Raw genomic sequence first — 24637 nt, forward strand, 5'->3', positions numbered from 1 at the left:
TGCATGGACTGCAGCACTTTTATGCTGGTGTGCTCTTAAGAGGCTTCTGCTACGCAGCTATCCTTGTAGATGTCAGCAGTTTGAAATGTCAATTCTAAAGGTTGAAATATCAAACTTGGGATAATGAAGTTAAAATTACCTGCTAAGGTGCAGGAATGATCCCAGTTAGATATTTCGATCATCAGCTCTTCAAATATTTAGAGGTTTTCAGAATCAATATATAAATACTTTTTCTCCTGGGACCACATGTCCCAGCATGCAGTATGTTTGGAGAACGCACCTAGTGCAGGCCGGGAGAGGCCATTAATTAATGAAATTGCATGCATAAAAGATGTCATGGCGCCATGTGTAAGAACAAGCCAAGCCCCTGATGAAGATGCAGAATTCCTGGAAACGTGTTGGGTACTGTAATAAAGTCACCGGGATGAAGAGGCGATTTTGAAAATAGAAAGCTTTTTAGCAGACAATCTGTTTGTGTTCCCTCTCAATGCTTGGGACATTTTGGTGGACATATTTTCGCACGGCAGCCCTGCCGTGGAGGGGAGAACTGTCTGGAAACTTAGAGGCTGGAGCTCGAAAATACGCTTGAACTCAATCACAGCACAGCAAGTTGGAAATAAAATGGCAAATTGCCTTAACATCTGGTATCCTACTAAAGGAAATAAAAATGCTTTTACATTTTACAAATGACGCTATGAACCCACTTGGGGATTATTCTTTTTTCTCCTGGGACCACATGTCCCAGCATGCAGTTTGTTTGGAGAACGCACTAAGCGCAGGCCGGGAGAGGCCATTAATTAATGAAATTGCGTGCATAAAAGGAGATGTCATGGCGCCATGTGTAAGAACAAGCCAAGCCCCTGATGAAGATGCGGAATGCCTGGAAACGTGTTGGGCGCTGTAATAAAGTCACCGGGATGAAGAGGCGATTTTGAAAATAGAAAGCTTTTAAGCAGACAAGCTGTTTGTGTTCCCTCTCAAAGCTTGGGACATTTTGGTGGACATATTTATTTAAATATATTATATATTATCTATTTTGCATGCATATTGTTTGTTTTGTAAATAAAACTTTACATATAGTCAAACATGTCTTCAATGAGCCAAGGCATACAACCGTTTTACATATGTAAATAAAAGATATACATTTTAACAAGCATGAAAAGATGTTCTAATAAAATGTTATTTGTCAAATCAATTCTTCAGCCTTTGGTCCCATATTTGATTTCAATTTGCATAAGATAATTTTTTAGCGGTCAGTCATCTTTTTGATATAATTTGACGGCGTATGAATAATGCTTATGTTAATCTATCAAATATAAGTACTTGTTTGACCTGTCAGTTGCATGAGGGTGTGTTGTTACACAAGTTATGGTACTCTTCTAAGAAGACCTGATTCTGGGGTGATATTTATGATCCGCTATATGTGATTGTCAAAAGTGCTTTTAATGTTGCAAATCTTTGCCCCTTGGTTACATGTATCATTATCAGTAATGGAACAACCCTCTCTGGATGATGACATTGTCATCAGCCCCAGTAATCCACAAGCAGGTTATTAAATTGCCAAGTTTTATTTGTTTATTTTTAGCCATAATAGCCATCCAACCATGGCAACATATTTTGAGGTGTATTATAGCAGCTGAAATCCCAGTACTTTAACAAGATGTTTGTTTTTAACAGAGATATACAGTCCTATATACCGACCATATCAACTCTATCAACTCTTCACTACTGCTTTTACCCTTGCTTACTTCTTTGGGCTCTTTAAAATACCAAGTCAAAAAACGTACCCTATTACTCCTGTATTTTCAACCACAGTCTGATCGAACTCCTTCTTGCCTTAATATTCCTACCCTATTCTCTAAAGCATTTTTAAATGTTAAGTTTTGCCTTGATCAACAAGTCCACTTTGCCAATCCTTCCACATCGTGTTCTGGCTCTTCCAACTCCCCTGAGGAAAAGCGACCTCTGCATTGGCTAATGGTGTCTTTGTAGAGATGTCTTCAAAACCAATTTCACTTTGCTCTGAAGCAACCAGTGTTAAAACACAGTAACATAAAGTTACGCAGAGCAACCCAGATTTTCTACCAGCATTTCATCCAAAATCTAATACAAATACCATTTAAAAAGAAATGCTTGTATTTATGCATACGTTTGCTAATTATTACTCCACATTACACTCGCAACATGGATTGATATCATCCCACTTTGCACTTCTGATCTCCTCCAGCTATCCATAGGCAGACTGCATGAGGTTAAGGGGCCCACCATTCCTAATTGTCCTTCTCCCACTCCAAACCATATTTCACTAAGGCAGAATGGCCTTGCTCAAGATTTTATTTGGAACCTTTCTTAATATCGGGTATTTATATTAGGCCCCCCCTTCACCCACATCTAGCTCCACTCATCACATACTCATGGAGCTCGTAACTCAGAAATACACAACTTTACTTTGCTTTGAAATCTTGAGCTTTGTAGGCTCCTAAGATACAGTTGCTTCTCTATTTCATTAAGGAGGTCAAACAGTTTCTTAAATTGCCATCGTAGATCTACTGTGGTTTGGCAAACTGTGCAAAAGATATGTTAGCCATACTTTAGGGGTGAGATCTGTTGGGCTTGAACAAAGTCTCCTAAAGATTAAAATTCCCAATGTAAATCATGATATTCCTGGGAGTGACTGGTGCTATTGGGGTATTCATCTGAAATGGCAGTCGTTGAGCATGTGGAAATTCCATTCAGTTATGTCTTAAGAGGCCTACTCTGATATGTATGCACTGTTTGTATAGTGTGAACCTATACAAAAAAGGCAGCAGGAAGCTGTACAGGTCAAAGCCAAGCGTACAGTGATAAGAGAGGTAGGTGGATATTGGGTTGCTCAGACTACTAACTTAACGTCCTCCTGCTTTGGGCATGAAAATCCTCCGGAAGATACTTTCTCTCATGCCTATTGAAGCTCGCTTTCCAGTCCTTAGCCCGTATTTGCTTTCAACTGAATTACTGTAGTCCACTTTATTTAGCTCAGCCTAAATATAAGCTGCACAAATGACAGATATTCAAATCTGGCAACAATTCTCTAGAACTCCCCCCATAGTTTCCCATATCAGATAATCGAAAACTGGTTACAGGTTGAAAATCGGACTAATTTCAAATATTTCTGCATCTTTCATCAAGTAATCTATAGCAACTGGCCTGTATTTTTGTACATTTCTATCAAAACCATTGGGTTTTTAGAAGGGCTGTGAAGACTTGGCTATTCTCCGATCACTATGATGCCTCTCCTTCCCACTCTACCACACAGTCAGTGCTGGGACGTTCCGTTGCTGGGACAGCATGCGCTCTATAAATATTTTAAGATCTCACAACACACAAGGCAAGAAACATGTTGACCATGACTACACACATATAGACATCTCCGACCATTAGAATCGGCGGTATCCCTATTCTGGTTTTAATTGAGACGAGTGGGCTCGCAGATTAAAATTCATTTTGGAGCACCACCTTGCCTCGTTTTATTTCTCATCGCATCACCTCGCATCTACACCACTAGGCCCCTCATAAGCACCTCACCTATACGGCTTGGAAAAAAGACCTCCGACAAAAGCCCCTCATAGGGTGCCCGTCGGGCATTGCAGCGCCGGCCTGATAAGGAGAAAGCCCTATGATGAAGCATGAAACCCAAATGGGTGTGTGAGGACTCCACTTCCCAAATTGGGAGACGCCCTCACTCCACTGAGTAAGGGTGTTGACCAACCTAGTCTCCTTCACTTCTTTCCCCACCCTACAGGAACTGCATACTCCTTCGGTGCTAAATATTTTAACATAACTTGTTATCCTACATGTGAACTTTTTCTCTTCAAGTAACAGCTACGTACAAAATACTTTCTGAATCGGAGCCCAAGGCCGTGCATTTTCGTTTCCCGCTCTTTTAGGAACGCTCAACCTCAGTCTTTTCGAGTGACAAAGGAGTTGGCATGCTTTAGAAGGACACTTCAAACCCGGTTGTTCAAGTGGTAATTGTTTGGCGGTGCCTCTCATTTTATTTATTTTATTTTTTGTGTGCGTTTCTGCACCAGGAAGCATTTTGGTAAAAGAGCTATTTAATAAAAACCAAACAAATAAATTGTTGCTGCATTGTGATGTGTTCTTTAAAGAGGTTTGTGTTCAACTCTTTCCTAAATTGGAGCAGTGGATACTTGTGGTGAGAATTACTCAAACGTCTCCACATCCTTCTGCAGTCTCCAAGGCTTCAGTTGTCATACCTGTCCAGCATTTGAGAAATATCAGAATTGTGATCCATGTGCTGGCCTACCACCTTCCTTGTTGCCATTAGAGCATCTCCAGCTTCCTGTGGTTCAAATTCTGCACTCTTTGCAAGGACACATGCATTGACTTGACCGGCTTCCTCACAGTGAGATGGCTCTTGTGAGTACAGTTCTTAGTAGGAAAGGGTATCTTACATGTTTTATCTTTTTGCTTTGAGATAAAAGATAGTAGTCAAAGTGGGCTCTTGTTTGTTAGTATCCAGTTTTACATTTGCATCCTGCTGATTGTAAGCTTGTCCCTTACCACTCTTTTAGCAATGGCCATCTTGTGAGCAGAGCCATCCTAGCACACCGTGTTAAATTGAGTCAAATCATCGACACTCTCCTCTTTCTTCCCTCTTTTTCATCAGATGTGCCCTTCAGGGTGAAGAATTGATTTACCAAAGGGAGAAGTTGGAGTCAGAAGGACAGATTACATGCTGTAGTAATAACATCCTGTTTCCCAAGTAAACAGTGTTTTTCCTGCCTGTTGGACTTGGCCCTCTGTGCAGGGTCGCTCCCAAATGTTTTACCTTAGCCCCTCCTATTTTTGCTAAATTTGTTTCAGTAGGCCTTCGGACTTTAGCAATAATTAGCAGTGGTTAAGTGCACAAAGTGCTTGTGCTCACTCCTTAAAGCATTGTAACATTGTCTTTCACCTGAATGGCATATCTAATTTATTTATTAGCCCCTCTTCAAGTGGTATACTTAATACCCAAGGCCTGAAAATTAAATGCTACTTGTGGGCCTGCAGCACTTACTGTGCCACCCACCTAAGTAGTCCCCTGTCTGCAATTGCAGCTTGAATGCAGTTCTAAACTGCCAGATTGACTTGGTAAAATAACCCCCTTGCCAAGCCTTAATTTCTATTTTTATTACACGTCACCCCTGAGGTAGGCCCTAGGTAGCCCTTAAAGCAGGGTACATTGTAAAAAAAAGTAGGACAATGTACTTTCAAGTTTTACGTGTCCTGGCAGTTAAAAACTCGCAAATTCGTTTTTCACTACTGTGACACCTAGCACTCCCATAGGATAACATTGGGTTGCCTTATTACATTTAAGAAGTGCTAACTTTTGATTAGGAGCAAGTAGGTCTTTCAAATTTGGTGTCTAAAATTGTAATTTAAAATCCTCTTTAATGGTAAAGTCAGACTTTTAGGTACAATTTTGAAAATGCCATTGTTAGACAGTTGGCTTTTTCCTTCCCTATTTGGTGCCTGCAGCCTGTTCGGGGTTACATGACTGATTGTAGTTGGCAGTTGGACTTTGTTTATTGCTCTGAGACTGCCACACAATTGAGGGATTAGGTGTGCCTGGATCGGTCATGAATGGCAGAGTTGAGGGGTTTGGGTAATGGAGCTGGGCATAGCCCCACGTGCAATTCAAGAAGCTGTGCCCTCCCTTTACACAAGGGACTTGACAACAGTGCATTGTGATGGAGCCAGGGCAGGGGAAGCAGGAAATTCCAAGCACTTGAAAGGGAATTCTCCTAGAAACCCCTACTTCAAATAAGGCCCCAGGAATACTAATTGGACCCTCACACCCACTCTTCTGTTCACTTTCTGTACCTGCAGAATGACACTCGGGACTGCCTGCTGCTATGGCTTGATGTGTGCTTCAGAGGACTGCATCTCCGGTCCCTAAAAGGACTGCTCTGAAGCCTGCCTCGAACCCTCAGAGGCATGCCCTGCTGCCTGAGCGGTTTTCCACTGCTTAAACCCATGACTACCAGAGTTGACTCCAAGGGCTAGTTGGCAGGTCTCTTGATCAAAGCCTCCAAAACAGAAAAGCCACCAACTACTTTATATCTGCACATGCGTGAGCCACAACCCACAATGCCCTCCCCAGTACTGGACCCTTGTGATGCCAAAGGTGCCATTTAGCCAAAATCCAAAACTTGGACTTGGAAGATTTTTTGCTTAAAAAATGCTCTGAGATTACAGAAAGACTATGACTTGGCCCCGTCGGAGGCGTTTCGATATCTGCGACTCCGACACGCACTACAAGCAGTCCTCCCTGGGGGGGACCCGCTTCCAGAATCGTCCTACTTGAAAATGGATTACTGGAGGAACATCTAACTAAAAAGGCGATCTCACTAACATACAAAAAACGAATTAACCACACCCCTAACAATTTAACCCAGTTAAAAGTGAAATGGGAAACAGATATCCCTGACTGACGGACGAGGAGTGGCGGAAGGCTGTAGCATCTCCCTGTGAAGTGGCCATCCAGACCCTGTTTCGCCTAGTTCAAACAAAAAATACTTCACAGGGCCTATATTGCATGTACCACACTAGTAAAGATGGGGAAAATAACGGACGCTTCCTGCTGGAGGGGCTGTAGTTTGGTGGGCCCATTCTTTCACATGTTATGGGCCTGCCCCAAAATCCAGGAATATTGGGCTAAAATAATTCAATGTTTGAGTGGAGTGTATGGAAACGAGCTACGTTGCGAACCTCAATGGGGTCTCTTGAATGTGTGGGAGGCGACCGACTTGAGTAGCGGAGACCAAACTGAGGTGACATAGGCCCAAATGATCCGCAAAAGAAACATAGCACGGGCGTGGGTCTCGGAGGTGGCTCCATCTTTAGGAGAATGGAAGAGATATGGACTGGTGCATGGTGGCAGAAAAGGCGGTATATACAAACAGAGGATGCCCTGAGTAAGTGGGGGAAGATCTGGAGCAAGTGGAATCATTATAGAGGCAACCAGTGCACGCCACCTGAGCTCCGGGGGAGGGTGGAAGAACTGATAGAATACATTTGACCATGAGGAGTGGAAGATAGGGGAATACTGTATGGTGCCAGGGTGGGATTGTTCAAAATGTGTAACTATGTACATGTATTCTGGTACGGTTAAAGAACATCTTTACAGCAGCTCTGGCTATGTTCTTCTCTACAGCAGCAAATCCTGTTCAGCGGTCCTTCGCAGAAGGGGGATCTGACCTCGTGGAGCCCTCATCGGCTGCAGCCTCGCCCCGCTGGAGATTTTCCACTTCTAAAATCAAGACCAATTGCCTGATTTTAGATCTTGGTGGGACTGCAACGGAGTGATCTATTTTTTTTTAACAAAATTTTTATTGTCAATTTGCACAATAAACGCAGGGCTCTGTACCCCAGAGACCACTGCAGTATCCAGTTATACATTGGCATGACCGCAATTGACCTTTTTATAAACCAAACAACCACTATCGTTGACATTGAGTGTCGCTCCGGATATCAACCCCGACGCCCCCCCCCCCCCCCCCAGAGTTGCGCAATTCCCACTGATGACCGCCCACCCGCCGATAACCAAGGACCAAAAAGGAAAGAAACATACAAAATACCAGAACTGAAGAGAGACCATCCCACTCTTAGCACAAAAACACCCCAGGCAACCCCCCCATCCCCCAGGTGCCAGGCCCAACCGCCCCATCTCTACCTTCATTCCACTGGGATATCCTATGTTGTAATTGGAAGCTCCAGCCACAGGCCTCTATAGTCCGCCCACTGCTTCCAAATTTTGTAATGCTTATGCGGACATCCCCGGGCCACAAATACGGGCTGCTCCAGCCCCATGCCGAAGTCCAGGCCATTTTTCCAGGCAGCCACCGAGGCGGGCCTGCGTGTCCTTCCACATCCTGGCAATGATCACGTTTCGCCGACGTGAGGCCCAGCTGCATAAGATGCTGTTTATAAAGATTGCCCCCGATTCTGTCCATTGCATGCAGCAGGGTGAGCTGTGGCGTGCGTTGGAGCAACCACCCCAGAACAGATAGGCAAGAAAAAACTCCCCTCCAGAAACGATCCAGCGACGACCATTGCCAGACCGTATGCAGGAATGTGCCCTCCGCCCCACCACACCGGAGGCATTCAGAGGAGGCAACCAGGCCCGCCCAATTCAGTCGAAGCAGAGTATAGTAAACCCGGTGGAGGTACTTGAATTTGATGAGTCGGAGGCGCATCGCTATGGCCGCTCCCCGAGGGGCGGCTGGGGCCTCCCTCCCAATCTTCTTCCTCCAATATACCCACGTCCTCCTTCCACATCTTCCATAACTTTTCCAACGTAGGCACACTGTGGGTGACCAGGGACTGATGTATATTGGTTTCGAGGTCACCCATGAAGACCTTCGCCTCCAACGGGCTAAACTCGGGGATGGAGTCGAGACCCTCCAGGCTGGGGGAAAGCGCATGGCGGAGCTGGAGGTACCGGTAAAACTGTGTCCGAGGCATGCAAAATTCTTCCTGCAGATCCCGAAACGATTTAAGAAACCCATTCTGCACTACATCTACCAGGATGGAAATACCTATAGCATCCCATCCCCTGAAGCCCTGTAGGGCCTCCAGGTCAGGCAGGCGTTCGCTGTGCCACAGAGGAGTCTCCCCAGTTAGTGTATTCCACCACCCTATTCTTCTTAGAGACTGCCGCCAGACTTGGAAGACAACCCTTGACACCGACGGCAGCGCACCCCGCAACGTCGCCGAGTAGAGGATTGTGTGGAGAATGTGATGCCCATTAGGTGCCGCTCCATTGCATAGGCCGGGTCCCCCCGTCCCCATACCACCACTCATTGAGGACTAACAGGTGTGAGGCCTGGTAGTATGAAAGAACATCTGAGGTCGCCAGGCCTCCACAGTAAGTGGAGAGAAAGCATGTGTGCAAAGCCACACGCACCGACCCCTGCCCCCAAAGGAACCGGCCCGGCACCAAATTCACCAGTCGGAACCAGCGAGGCGCGATCGGGAACGGGTGATTCTGTAATTGATTTAGCAGGCGGGGAAGCGCAACCATCTTAAAGATCGCTGATCTACCATATATAGTTAGAGGCATACGGGACCAGGTCTTAATGTCTGCACGGACGCGCTCCCATACCGGTGCCAAGTTCCGCTCCCACGATATCGCCGGCACCTCTGACAGGAAAAATCCCAGATATTTAAGTGCTCCCTCCGCTACCTGTAGCGCAGACGCCCACGTGCCAACTCTCGCTCGAGGTACCAAGACCCACTGCGTGGACTTGCGGGGGTTCATATACAACCCGGTTGTTTCCCCGAATATTCGCATGATCTCCAGGATGCGCCACCCCGACCTGTCCAATGCCGTTAAAAAGCATCATCCGCATAAAATGCGATCCTGACAGATAGACAAGGGGCCCACTCAAATCTTTTCAACTGTGCGTCTATACGCACCCAGGCCGCCAACGGCTCCATGGCGAGGGCAAATAGATGTGGCACCAGACAGGGGTGCCCCCTGTCGCCCTGTCGGATGGGAAAGCTGGACGAGACCGCCCGCCACGCGGACCGAAGCTGTCAATTCAGTATACAGGAGCATCACATACGACAGGAACCGAGGGCCGAGATTAAGCCGGCGAAGGAGGGCGAACAGATAAACCCAGCTCAGGGAATCAAATGCCCTGTCCATGTCTGCCAGTAGAAGTGCAGCCGGCTCCCCCGTCTGTCGGACCGCTGCCAGCGCTACGTGTGCCCGCCGTATGTTGTCGCGTCGCTCTCTGAGGCATGAACCCGGCCTGGTCCGTGTGGACCAAAGCCGAAATGTGGGGCAGAAGGCGATTAGCCAGGGCCTTGGCCAAAACCTTGGCCTCAACATTGAGGAGGGAGATTGGGCGGTATGAAGCATGCTGTTCCGGGGTCGACCAGGCTTATGGAACACCACCACCTCTGCGTGTCGCCAGTCCGGTGGGAGCCGACTGGCCTCCCTGGCCTCCTCCACCGCCGCCCGAAAATTAGATGCTAGTTGTAAATTGTATCGACGATGGAACTCACTGGGGAACCCATTGGGTCCCGGTGCCTTCCCTGAATTGAGCTCACCCAGGGCCTTACCCAGTTCCTCCTACGAGAGGGGGAGCTCCAGCTGCTGGCGCGTCTCATCGGACACCACTCTGGGCGAGAGGTCCTCCAATGAATTTGTCTACCGTAGCCTCCAGTAAACACGCACGAGGGCTGTATAAGTCCGCGTAGTAGGTGGCGAAACTCTCCGCTATAGTCATAGGGTCAATTATCGGCTCCCCCCTCTCATCCAGCACCCCCGGGATGGCCTGGGGAGGAAAAACACCCTGGCAGAGCCGATGTAGCCACTTGCTCGACTTGTCACTCCATTGACAAATTCTGCTACGTGTTGCTAGCCATATTTGGCGAGCCTCATCCGTCAGAGAGGCATAGGACTGCTGCGCCAGCAGTAGCTGTCGCACCTCCGGTCCGTCCCCCGGCTCCGACGCTCAAGTGCTTCCACCTCCGCCTCAGCCCTAACCAACTCATCTCAACGCTTTCTACGGGCCGCCACGCACTATGCAATGTCCACCCCTCGTAGAGTGGGCTTTAGTGCCACCCAAAGTGTTACTGCACTGGAGACCGACCCCACATTAGCGACAAAGTAGTCCGCCATCGCCTCCCTCATAAGCCTCTCGTAGTTGCCATTCTGCAAATTCCATACTGCTAGGCTAGGCGCCAGTGAAAGGGTTGATGCCCCCTACCCAGCTGCAGCACCACGGCCACCGGTGAGTGGTCCGACAGTCCCCTAGGAAGGTTCCCAGCGGACATTACACGCGTTGCAGTCGCCCGGGGGACAAAAACATAGTCTATCCTAGAGAAAGACTTATGGACCGCTGAGAGGTACGTACATTTCCTCCTATCCCCGTGCAATCGAGGCTCATAACCAGGGATTGCAATTTCGTGGGTTGAGTGCCACCCAGAACCCCTCCTGCCCTGCTTCTGTCCCTGCCCATATCCATAACATCATTCCAATCTCCACCCACCACTGAGGCCACGTCCGTCATGTCCGCCCATAAGGAGAGCAACTGCTCCACCAAGAAACACTAAGGGGGGAGGGGCGTATACACAGCCCAGTACAATAGAGGCCTCCCCAATCTTGCCCCGAAGAAACCGGTACCGCCCCTGCGGGCCCAGCCCTTGTTGCGTGTGCACGTATGGAACCATGCGATGTATTAGGACCGCTAAGCCCCTAGAACCCTGCATGAACCTAGCGTGAAAGATCTGCTGGAAGCCATAACACTGCAGGCACAGGGCCTTGGAGCCCATCAGATGGGTTTCCTGCAAAAAGAGGATGTCCGCTCTGACCCTTTTCGCCTGACGCAGGACTGCCCCTCGCTTAACTTTATCCAGAACCCCGTGCATATTCCAACTGACAATACGGAGGGTGCCCGGGGACACCCCAGCCGCTACAGACCCACTAGCCATTGGGTGACAAGCATTGATGTAGCACGAATATGAGGTCCCAACCGTGTGTGTGCATGACCTGATGGGCACAGTGTAAAAGCACAACTCATACCCCTAACCAAACCCCTTCCCCATAACAAACCCCCCACCCTATACCTCAAGAACACTGAAGTACCCGTCGCAGCGGGGTTGGCACCAGGCCGCCAACGGGGGGGGGGGGGGGTCACAGTCTGCACCCGCCAATGGAACCCCAACTTGCAGCCCAGGTCACCCAGGCCCACCCCCCACAAGCCCTAGACAGGTGGATTTCAGCTATCCTAAGGGCTCCCTCTATACCACTTAAATCAAACATTCACACAGTCCAATTAAAGAAGCACCCCGGCGCCACCCTATTCACAAGAATCAAGGGTCCAATGTCTGGGGCTGGGAGGCAGGGTCCTCCCGGGAAGAGGCTCTACAGGAAACAGAGCGCCTCTGAGACCGCGATCTTCTATGCCCCCTCCGGCGCTGTCCACGGGAATTCTTTGATGGCCCCTCACTTAATGATGAGTCTGACTGCAGCCCAGGTGGCGTGCTCACCCGCACGGTTTCGTCTGTCCACTTAGAAGTTTTCCGGAGAGTCAAAGAAGTGGGTGCGGGATAGAAAGACCACCCGCAAGCGGGCAGGGAATAGTAAAGCATACGGGAGATTGAGGTCTCTCAGTCTGGCCTTCGCCGCCATGAACAATTGGCGTTGCTGCTGCTCGAGTCGTGTATAATCCGGAACCACACCAGGATACTTTGATTGTTATAGAGCCAAGGTTCTTTGGCGTGGGCCTGCTTCAGCACAGTATCTCGGTCGCGGTAATTAAACAGTCTCGCAATCACCGGTCGTGGACGAGCCCCCACCGGGATTTCTGAAAAAGTGCTCTCTGGGCCAGCTTCACGACGAAGCACCGGGACAGCGTATCCGGTGGGAGCCAACTCTCCAACCACCGCGTAAGGAAACGCTCCATAGTGCCATTCTCGCACCCCTCCGGGAAGCCAACAAAGCGCAGGCTGTTCCGCTGGGCCCGCCCTTCAGCATCCTCGACCCGGAGCGCCAAGCCCTTCTGGATGCTTTCCAAACCCGCCACCCTCTGCTTGAGAACCCCGACGTAGTCTTCCACCCCTGAAATGCGGGTCTCTGCCTCCGTGATGCGGGACACCGCGTTCCGTAAATCTTGGCGCAGTAACATAACATCCGCTGCCACTGCACCAATTTTGGCATCAAGCATATCCCAGGATTGAGTGATTGCCGCCATCAGGGCCGCGTTGTCTGGTACGGCATCTTGGGAACCCCCACCTGTCGCTCCAGGGCCAGTGAACTTTTCTATAGGCCCATGCTTCGTGGATCCACCGCCGCCCTTGTCTCTCGTCATGACGGCTTTCAACGGACACTCCGCAAATTCAGGCCAAGGTGGACTGGACACCGGCACCAGAGCCTCCTTTGCACAGGCACACCACAGGTGGATCCGGCACACCACAGGTGGATCCGTCACCCGGCCCGTGCCCAAGTGAGGAAAGGAAGAGAGGAGGGAAGGCACCCCCCCCGGCCTGGGGCCCGCAATCCATTGGTGCGAACCTCAGCCCGCAAATGGACCCTGCACCAACCCGCCCGTCGAAGTCGCTGAGCGCCAAGGCTGCGTGGCCACACCGGTGACGCCGTCCTACGGACCCCAAACTGCTCGCTCGCGTTCCCCAGGGGCGCGTCGGCCGATCACGGGCCCCGCCACCACAGTCAAGGCAGAGGAACTGTCACCAATAGAGGCCGACCAACCTGCATCCACGCCCAGGGCACACACAGCAACTAAGGTCCGTCAAGATCCGCCGTCCTCACCCTGCGGCCGTGCTGTCCCTCCTGGTCTTGCTCTTGCCACCGGCCCGTCGCGGGGCGCCCCCGGGAGAGCACACTCCCGGCCGAACTCTTTACAGGCCCAGGAATCCCCCAAGGCTAAAGTACCACAGGGCCCAATCGTCGACTCCACCACGGGACCCCGAGGATCAAGGAGCGACCAGACAGCTCCTGTAGGGCCTCCCAAGCCCCTCCACCACGGCCTGATGCAGCTGCCGGTCCCCCGACACAGGCACCAGCCCGAAGGGCGGGGGGGAGCCTCCCGCTCTCCCTGCCGTTACCGCGGCACTATAGCCACCAACTGTCAGGGAGGAGATCTCTCCCCCCCCCCCCCCCCCCTCCCCCCACCCGGGGCCTCAGACACCGGCCTCACTCCTGGGCGCGGTGTGCCGGCGCAGCAGAAGCTACCCGCTGGCCAGGGCGCCCCCTCCTCCCCTTAGCTCCTCACCGGTGTTTTCTGCCCAGACCCTGGGGCCGACCTGCCCTGCGAAAATCACCGCCGCCACTGGGCTGTCGGAACCGGCCTCCGGCGCCGCAGGCTCACAAGGGCAGCCGTGCAGCTCGCGTCCTCTCCAGGGCTCGCCAGAATGTACTCCCCGGCTCTGCCTCCAGACACCAGGCCGCGCCTCGCGGACGCGTCCGTTCCAGCTCCCAGCCGCTCCGGTCACCGCTGCCGCTCACCAAACTGCCCTCACCGGTTACTGACGCTGAAATGCTTCCTCCAGGACTTGTCAAAGGTCCGAGGGAGCCAGGATAAGCGTCGGATTAATGTCGGGCTGGACGGAGCTGGCTAGCACACGTCGGCCTGCTGAGCCACGCCCCTGAAGTGATCTTTTTTGGTGGTCTTTCCGCCCACCACCCTGGTGGTCTGCTGCCCGATTTAATTGCTGGCTGGCAATGGTAAAGAAGCTGACTCCGACAAGACTTCGCTCCCCGCCCCTATGGCAGGATAGTCTCCAGCACACGCTGGGACTCCAGCTAGGATTCCCGCCCTCCAGATTTCGATGTGTGCTGTTTCGAAGGGAATTCTGGTGGGAATCCCTCCTATTTCGTATCATTGGAAAGGGGTGAAACTCATCTTTTTTGTGGTACAGCTGCAATTTCATCCTCTACTCTTTCACCCAAGTCCCTCCTTACTTATTGCACCTTGAGTGTGAGGACCGGCACCCCATTTTGATGGACCCGAAGGTAGGTGTGAGCGGGTATACGTTGCATGGTGTGTGTGTGTGTGTTCGTTGGTAGGGTGCAATCCAGAATGTACAAAATATGTTCACTGCACATAACCTACGTACACATATGTACACATACACATGTGTTTTACGTAATAAAAAAAGTTACTTACCTGTCTCCCCACCACCATGGTCTCACCCCCATCAGTACTTCACTGACCGGACACTGCCTGCCCAACAGGAACATCCAAATCTGCTTGGTGGGACCCCACCTTCAAGACTGTGACGGTTCACCAGCACAGAAGATCGCTGGTCTTCTGTGTATCACATATACATCTAAATACGGCGGGTGGAAGACAGATCTAAATCAGGCACCATGTAAGAACATGGAAATCTTCACTGCAATGTCATCCACCACTGCCTCCTCGGAGACCGCCTGCAGCCTTGCCCTGCTAAACTACTACCCCCTTAGACAGTTTTTTGTGGAAATTTCTTCGAAGTCCGAAGTTGAGTACTGACCAGGCCCAACCCATTTTTTCTAACCAACTCGCTCTCCATTACAGTTGGCCATAATTTTCTACTTTGACCCTTTCTTGCGTATGTAGATGTCTGTGGTTGGTGCTTTGGTCTTTTAGGCACTAGTTTTTACCTTCAACTTTAAAAAGCATAGCTCCAATTCTACTGATCAGATTTATGTAGTTTTAGTGTCAATTTGTTAAAAAATGTACTCCTTTTTCTAAATTGGTGTGGGATATTTCTTGTGCTGTGTTCTCACTTTATTACTGTTTGTGTGCTGCATGAATACTTTACACACTGCCTTTAAGTTAAGCCTGACCACTTTTGTTCCAGGCTATAAGAGGGTTGAGCACAGGTCAATATAGTGACTTTACTGGTTCACCCTGACCGGGATTGTGGCTGTTGCTGAGTAGGGTTCACACCCTTACTCAACCAGCAACCCATTCTCACACTGCCTAACCACAAAACATGATACCTTGTGTATTGTAGTAGTTTCTGCTACCTCATTATTTTTACTACATTTTCTTCTTTTTCAGTGGAAAGGTTTTGTCATTTTAGATACCTTCTGAAAAAATAACTTCTTTGTTTTTCTTACTTCAGGAGCTCTATTGGGGAAGACGGAAAGGTAGAATGGGATCTAACAGTTGCCTTGGCCTTGTCTGCCCCTCTTTACACACCTGATATTAGTCTCTGTACTTCAATTGTTATTAATGCATAAGATAAAATGCACTATTTATTGTTCCTGTGTTATTGCAGAGCAGATTCCTTTCTTGTCTGCTAATGTTTTAATTGTGGAAAAGTCTCAAATGGCAAAATGAATACTGTCTTCCCAGTCGAAACCAGGACTGTACACAGGCCAGGTCCTGCTGGTGTACAACACTTGCAAAGCAACACAAAATTATGTTGAAACTGGGCCTTCTTTTGCTTTCCTCATGCTATGTTTTGAGCATAAAAGCTAACATGAGTTATTGGCTTTGAGGCAGGGCCAGTGCCAGCCTGACCATGAGCCCAGATTTACTTGTACCGCTTTGGGTGCGCTTCGCTGCAGGTTCAGGGCTACTTTACTGTAGATGTTAACGTTTTTACTTGTTAAGATTTCAGAAGGTCTTATCCTTTATTGTGCAGTGCATTTTCTGTGCTGCAGCTCATCTCTTCAGTCTCCCATTGGCCTTGACACAGACTCTGGTTCCCCCAATTATTAGCACCTGTGCAATATTCTTGTTCAAGGCTATGAGAGGGGTGTCCTACTGGGCAACTTGAAGTGTCTCTGTCCACACTCGCTTGGAGGCTATAATTGGCTGACTTCAGTGCAGTGTAAGGAAAAAGAGAAGAATGGTTGAGCTGTTTTATACAGCCACATGGGCTTGTCCACGGCTTTCTTTTTTCACCAATTCCGATGGCGTTGAGTACTAGACGGGGATATCCCTCTCCCTGCTACTGTTCCCTCTGGTTATTGAGCCTCTGATCCATTGGATAATGCATGGCACCCAGGTAAGGGGGTTTCTTTGAAACAGTAATGTAGAAGACTGTGTCCCTATACACTGACAGCATGCTTCTGGTTCTCCTGAGACTGAACGTCTTCAGACCTCGCCTTAATGAACATATTTAAAGTATTTTGAGATGTATCCGGGCTACTGGTTCATTAAGGCAAGTTGATGTATAACCTGTTGCTGGGAGTGGTTGGGGATTGTTGGATAGAGAGGGCCAGTGTGCTCGCAAATCGATTGCTTTAAATACCCTGGCATCCTTATCTCCAGTGACTCTAACCAGTGGTCGAACACAACACCAATATTTCTCCATTGCTTGAACGAGCACAGGAAGACTTACATGCCTGGGATAGGGATTACTCTATTAAGGGCCTTACTGGCTCATAAAAGATCATTGTTGGTGTTTGTCCCTCTCAAAATCACCTCTGCTCTGACAATACCTATAGTTGACTAAAGCCTGTATATTTCTTATAACTATGGTAATTTGGGCGCGTTTAGCCAAGATAATAAAAACTTCTATCTTTCTGTTTCATATGATCGAAGCAGACGCTGCAAGCAGAGGGAATAGAGAAACAACCTGAAATCAGGCTGACCTTACTGTTTGCCGTGCCTTTCTTTGAAACCAGTTAGTGGGAAATGTTCCATCTAGCGGTCTGACATAACTTGCTATTAGTGAGACATGGTTCAGAAATGTTACACCTTATTAAAAGATGCCAAGGGAAATGTGTTTGTCTCTTGTTTTTGGGGTGAGCACATTAACTGACAATGATGACCCGCAGCACAACCAGCAAAATGCAGCAGGCCCTCCTTGATCTTAGTTTTTTGAGGGTTGATGGAATTCCAAGTATTTATTAGGATCCTTTTGTTAAGACTCTTGATTATCCTCATGCCCTATTCCTTCTTGGTCAGTTTATTTTAGAAAAAACTCTAATCTTTTTCCCACAATTTTGTTGTTAACTTTCATAACCATAATACAGTAAGTAAAGTCATTTTTTAACAAGCTTGATGGGTTTTTACATTTGAACTCGAACCCTTTGCTTCAAACCGAATTCGGAAGTTCCAAAGTAAATATAATTTTACTTCAAAACTTTTGCTTTTGAAATTCAAAGAGAAATAATTTGCCCTTTTCGGCCATACAAACAAACCCAATTGTCTAGGTCAGTAATTCGGCAGTGCGCAAAGGATTTACATTTTTCGATAAATGGAACTTACAACGCACTGCATAATTACCTGTAGGTAAACATTTACTCTGCGTAAAATGCAAAAATGGAACACTAAGGGGCACATATGCATCTTTTTTTAGCAGTTGCAAACGGAAATTCAGCCCATTTGCGACCGCTAAATCGGCTTTTGACATGTACCAACACTATTTTGCGAGTCAGTAACCGGTTACCAACTTGCAGAATAGGGTTTGTGAGTAGCTATTGGGAAGGGGCGTACCACATGCGTCCCTTTCTAATAGCGAGTTGCAAGGGGGGGGGGATGTCCGATTGTTTTGCAACTGGAATGCATTCGGAAAAACAATAGCAGTTTATCACCAATTCTGGTCGGTGGTAATCCATTGACTGAAATGGGGGAAACAATTGCAAGTTTGGGGGCTTACTTTAACAGAATTTGAATTTTATAAGTTGCCCTGCTAGCTTAAAGGGGGGCTTATAATTCTCTCCAAAATTGACCTTTCACCTTTGCCCTGAATCCTATTCTTCAACACAGTAAGACTAGCTTGGAGTGTGGCGTACTGTTTTTAAAAGTTCTCGCAGTAATGACATCTGCAGTTTTGTAATGACAAAAACTGGAATTAAGTCATTCTGTGAAGTATATTTTTGAAATTATGCAAAAGTATTTTTTTGTTTTTTAAATCAAAGTTTGTATATTCTAGTTCTAATCTAATTTTTAATTTCTTCAGTTTAACCTATTTACTGATGTTTGTGGTTTCAGCTGACTGTGGAGACTTCCGTTCCTGTGAAGACTGCCTCAATGTCACTAGTCTAAATTGTACATGGCAAACCTGCTCACTTGGTAAGTACTTCATTTGTTTTGGCAAAATGGCAAAGCAATATTTCTTGAGGAAATTTGTTTTCAAAAGATTTAGTTCATTTTTCTATTGACACTGGTATAGCCTTTACTCCATCTTTCTGATCTCCTTCTTTTTCCAACTAGTTAAGAATTTGACTCTGATATACCCTTGCACACCTACACCTCTGCTCGTGTGTACTCCTTGTAGCCCCTCTTTATTCAGTTTTTTCTGCCGGAAAGGGCACGCGGCTTGACCTTTCCTGCTCTTACCCTGTGAAAGAAAACTTAACGTTGCACACCTACTTTAAGCCTGGAACATTTGTACTGAAACAAAAGTATCCAAATAAGTACTCAGTGAGACATTGCTTCGCCGAGCTAGCAAGTATAGACCAGTGCTTTATATTTTATGGATTGCTGTCCTTTAAGCAGTAATGGAAAATACACCCATGACTGCAACAAACTCAAATAGGGAAAGTCTTGGCAGATGCGAATAATAGAAATTTCTCAGACACTGAACTAGTAGTTTATAAATCATTGCTGGTAAGTGCCAATAAAAACATGCAACTAAATAGACCATAAGTGCAAGTGTAAGTATAACATGAGTATTCAAAATGGCTGTGGCTAATCAACAACTTTTTCATTAAAAACAATACAAGTCAGCATAAATCCTTGTAACAGGCAAACTGACTTCACACCCTTTGTTTCTTTCATGGCTCTTTTTTCTAACAAATATCACATACAGAGCGACCTCTACCTGCTGCATGTTATGTTAATGTTGTTGGAGGAATATATGAGCTGTAGATTGTATTGTTGTGCATAGATCGCCATCTGGTGTTGGGCTCTGATGTTTGCACTTTGTTTTTGTCTTGGAGAAAGTCTTTGTAGTCACGAGGTAGGTGACTCCTCCTTAGGACGATAGTGCGCATGGGCATCGACTCCATCTCTAGATTGGTTTTTTTTTTCCGCCATCGGGTTCGGATGTGCATTGCTGCGGTTCGGTATAGTCTTCGAACCTTTTTGACGTGCAATCATTACCCCTCGACGGTATTGTTTAGATCACGTTTTACCCCTTTGACGCGCATCGTTGAAATCCAACACCTTTGATCGGGAGCTTCGACGCAGGCCGCAAGGCCTACCTGCGCCGACCGCGCCAGCAGTCTATGAAACTGACTCCATTTCAAAAATGCCCTGGATGTGGTGCTAAATTTCCACACACAGATCTACACGAGGTTTGTAATCTGTGCCTATCCCCGGAGCACGAAGAAAGTAGCTGCGAAGCCTGTCGATCATTCCGATCGAAGAAAACAATTCATGACTGTCGGGCTCAACGTCACGAGATGAGACGCGGCACTAGCCCGGTACCGGACATCTTCGGAGAACAGTGCGAGTCATCAGCACAGCGCCGAACAAGAGGTAGAAATCTCCGTGTCTGAAGCAGATGACTCCGACATGGAGGAAGACTCGCAAATCACTCCAGGTTAACGAACTATGAGTAACAAGCCCCAAGTCACCGGAAAACCCATGAAGGCTCCGGTACTACCTTCGCCCTTGGGCCTAGGCAAACACCAAAAACATGATTCAGATGCCCTGCCCTCCGGTCCGGCTATGAAACCAAAAGACATAGCCTCCGGTTCGGGATCGAGCCGTCCCCACGGTACCGAAAACCCATCTCTGGCGCCAAAAACTAAATCCAAGCATGGTTCCAATGCTTCGATACCGGCAACGAAGGCATCTTCGGCACCAAAAGACTGTCACCCGAAATCTCATAAACCAAAAATTTTGGATCCTGCAATAATTAAGCCCAAATCTTTGGAGCCGAAACCCAAAGATAAGCTTTCAGATCCAAAACCTAAAGACAAACCTTCGAAACCGAAAGTTACAAAAGACGAGCCTTTACACAAACCTTCGGCGCATAAACAACATGCGCCAAAGGATTCAGAACCGAAAAAACAGACCACTCCTCTTAAGGCTTCAGAGACTATCCATAAAATACCCTCTGAAACAACTAAATAAAAGGGAATACCAGCTAAAGAACTTCCTTTACAAGAACCAATGGATCCCAAGCAAAAGAAACTGCATATTGATCCAACTACTGGACATCTTGTAGCAACCCTTCCTAAGAAACGTGAACAGGACTTTTCAGAGGAATACCATATACCTCTCAAAAAGAACAAGGACATGGGTAATAACCCCTCTCCCCCTTACATACCTCCCTCTCCTCCACCTATTAATCCAAACTTAATAATATCTCCATATAACTCACCACCACCTCATTTCTACCTCAACCACAGGGGGATAATAACATGGATGACTATAGGTATAGGGATGGACACAGGGATGGGGATAACAACCATCACACCATACCACAAGACCCAGATCCATGGGACAATTATTAGACCCAGACAATAGTTATGATCCGGACCTATATTCCTCCAGACCATCACCACCTGATAATGATAATGGATTTGCACAACTCATCAATAGGGCAGCTCTATATCATGGAGTGGAAATACACACTGACCCACTAGAAGAGGATTTTCTCATTGAAACATTCGCTCCATGACAAAAATCTACTAATACGTTGCCAATGCTAAAAGGCATGCTAAAGCGCACTAATGAAGTATTCAAGGACTCGGAGCACGAATACTTACCCCAAGAGTTGATAAAAAAATATAAAGCTGCTCCTACTGACCCAGTTTATATTAAGGGTCAAGTGCCCCTGGACTCCCTTGTTGTATCTAATGCCTGCAAGTGAGCCAATTCACAAGCCACAGGAAACGCACCTCGTCCTGATTAGGAGTCAAAGCTTCTAGACGCTTCAGGCAAACTAATTGCGTAACAGTCCGCAAATAGTTGGCGTATTGCCAATGCGCAAGCCCTTCTAGCACGCTATTACAGAGCCCGCTATGATGAACTACAAAAGCTAATACAGCATTTACCAGATCAATACAAGGGTAAAGCCAACTACCTCATTCAAGAGGGTAAATTATTTACAAACACCTCTATAAAATGTGCACTAGATTCCGCATCCTGTGATATTAACACCAGCATCTTGCTACACCGCCATGCTTGGCTTCGAATCTCCGGATTCAAGCAAGAGGTACAGTCCGCTATACTAAACCAGCCCTTTGACCAACAACCCCTTTTTGGACCAAATGTAGATTCTTCATTAGAAAAAATGAAGAAAGATACAGAAACTGCCAAATTATGGGAGCCCTACAACTACCCTCTAACAGAGGCTCCTTTCGTCACTCCTTCTATAGGGGTGGCTCCAAAACATTGTAATCGGAGAATACCTCCTCTACTTACAAAAAACAAAATCAACCTTCCTCCCGAGGGTACTATCGAGGAGGATATAGAGGAAACAATAGGGAGCAAAAATAATTCCACCCGCACTTCCCCTGCAACCAAGCAGTGACTTCCCCCGACCATTCCACTCCTGTCAGGGGACGCCTGTCACAGTTCCTACCTGTCTGGATTTCCATTACAACAGACAAGTAGGTGAAACAAATTATCCAGTATGGTTTTTGCTTGGAACTCACTGGTACTCCACCAAACATTCCTCCCAGAGAACGCCCAATATCCTCAGAATATCTCTCTTCTCAAACACGAGGCTCTCTCCCTGTTTTAAAAACATGCAATAGAACCAGTCCCTCTGCCTCATCAAGGCACAGGAGTGTACTTTCTAATCCCAAAAAAGGACGTCTCTCTCAGACCAATACTGGACATCAGACCATTAAATCTATACATTCAGTCATACCATTTCCATATGGTCACTCTCCAACAAGTACTCCCACTACTTCAACAAGGCGACGTTCTGTCCACTCCGGATTTAAAGGACGCCTACTTTCATATTCTCTTTCACCCCGCTCACAGGAAATACCTCCGGCTTGTGATAAACGGCCAACACTACCAATTCAAAGTCCTCTCATTCGGGGTGACCACAGCACCCAGAGTCTTCACCAAGTGCCTCGCAGTAGTGGGGGCTCACTTACGAAAACAACATATTCACGTTTTCCCTTACCTGGACGACTAGCTCATAAAAGTCAAGTCACACAGCAGCTGTGTTCAACACACATACAAAACAATCCAGTTGCTTCACGGTTTGGGATTCAGGCAACCTCTCCAAATCCCATCTCCAACCGTCCACAACACAACAATATCTAGGAGCTACAATAAACACTTCAAAAGCTCTAGCATATCCCAACCCAGTCAGAATTAGCACCATGCAAGCCCTCATATCAATATTTACGCCGCGACACTCATTACCAGCTCGAGTGTTCATGCAGTTGATCGGGATGATGGCATCTTGCATTCTCGTTGTCCCTTTACTCAAGACTCCTGATGCATCCCTTACAGGAGTGTTTGGCACGTTGGTAGAACCAGGCTCAATGTCAGCTAACAGATCTGGTGTTGGACAGCCGCACACATCGCTCTCTGCAGTGGTGGAACACTCAAAATCTTTCCAAAGGGCCGACGTTCCTCGACCCGGTTCCACAGATAGTGCTCAACAGACGCATCGCTCACCGGCTGGGGAGCTTATCTTCAAAATCATACCATTTAGGGCATATGGACCGCTCAACAAAAACAACTCCACATAAATTATCTGGAATTGCTAGCGCTCTTCCTAGCGTTAAAATCCTTTCAACGCCAACTCTTAGGCAAAGCTGTCCCGGTCCGTACAGACAACATGACCGCAATATATTACATACAAAAACAGGGGTGGACACACTCTCCGCAGCTTTCACGCCTAGCTAAAAGCATATGGAGATGGGCCATTCCGCAAAACATCTACCTCCTTGTAGAACACCTCCCAGGAGTACACAATCGAATTGCAGATCTGCTCAGTCGTCAAAGACAGCAGATCCATGAATGTGAACATCCTCAAGTTCTGCTTCCGTTCTTTCAAATGTGGGGATACCCAGAAATAGACCTGTTCACCACACACCAAAACGCAAAATGCCCAAGCTTCGCATTCAGGTAGCCTTTCCCATTGTCCAAAGGCAATGCGCTATCGATGAACTGGTCAGACAAATTTGCTTACGCTTTTCCGCCTCTCCCACTCATACCGCTAGTGGTTCGGAAGCTCAAACCGCAATCCCTCACAATGATCCTGGTTGCACCAACATGGGCCCGACAGCCACGGTTCACAATGCTCTTAGAACTATCAGTAGTTCCTCATCAAAAGCTACGTCTCTCACCCAAGCTTCTCACTCTGAACCATGCAGAGATCAGGCATCCAGATCTCACTCTGAACCATGCAGAGATCAGGCATCCAGATCCCAGTCAACTGAACCTTGCGATCTGGCTCCTGAAATCTTAGAGTTAGGCTACCTCAATCTTCCGCCAGACTGCATGAACATCATTAAACAGGCTAGACGTCCTATAACTAGAGCTTGCTATGCCGCAAACTGGAAAAGATTTGCAATTTACTGTACAAATAACAAAATCAACGCACTAGATGCTTCCATTCAAAACATCATCTGTTACCTTTTGCATCTACAACAATGTAACCTAGCGTATACATCCATTCGACTACATCTCGCTGCAATAGCAGCCTATCTCCAAAACAGACCTTGTCTTTGTTTAGGGTACCAACTATCAAAGCATTTATGGAAGAACCCAAAAGGATAATTCCACCTGAGTTCCACCCTCTCCAATATGGAACTTAAATGTGGTCCTTACCAGACTGATGGGTCCCCCGTTTGAACCTCTGCATAAATGTGAATTACATTTTCTCACCTGGAAAGTAGCTTTCCTGGTTGCAATCACCTCTCTCAGAAGAGCCGGTGAACTCCAGGCATTAACCATACAAGAACCATTTCTGCAAATTGATCATAACAAAGTGGTTCATAGGACTAACCCCAGATGTCTACCTAAAGTGGGGTCTCCTTTCCACCTGAACCAGTCTGTAGAACTCCCAGTGTTTTTCCCTCTACCAGACTCCGTAGCAGAACGAGCTCTTTACACGCTAGACGTAAATAGAGCAATACTTTACTACATTGAAAGAACAAAATCCTTTAAGAAGACTAAATAACTTTTTGTAACCTCATAAAGGCAATCCTATCTCAAAAACAGGGATTGCAAGGTGGATTGTTAAATGCATCCAA

General features: G+C 47.4%; 1 protein-coding gene across 1 annotated transcript in view; it reads left to right on the forward strand.

Annotated features, from left to right (window-relative positions):
* The window catches only part of CD164 (CD164 molecule), a 206463-nt gene that overhangs the window by 13085 nt on the left and 168741 nt on the right, over nt 1-24637 (forward strand). Inside the window, exon 2 of the mRNA XM_085611194.1 lies at nt 18450-18530. Coding sequence (XP_085467320.1) covers nt 18450-18530 — 81 coding nt within the window. The remainder of the gene's footprint in view (nt 1-18449; nt 18531-24637) is intronic.

Source organism: Triturus cristatus, chromosome 6, assembly GCF_964204655.1.
Source record: "Triturus cristatus chromosome 6, aTriCri1.1, whole genome shotgun sequence".
Taxonomy (NCBI): Eukaryota; Metazoa; Chordata; class Amphibia; order Caudata; family Salamandridae; genus Triturus; species Triturus cristatus.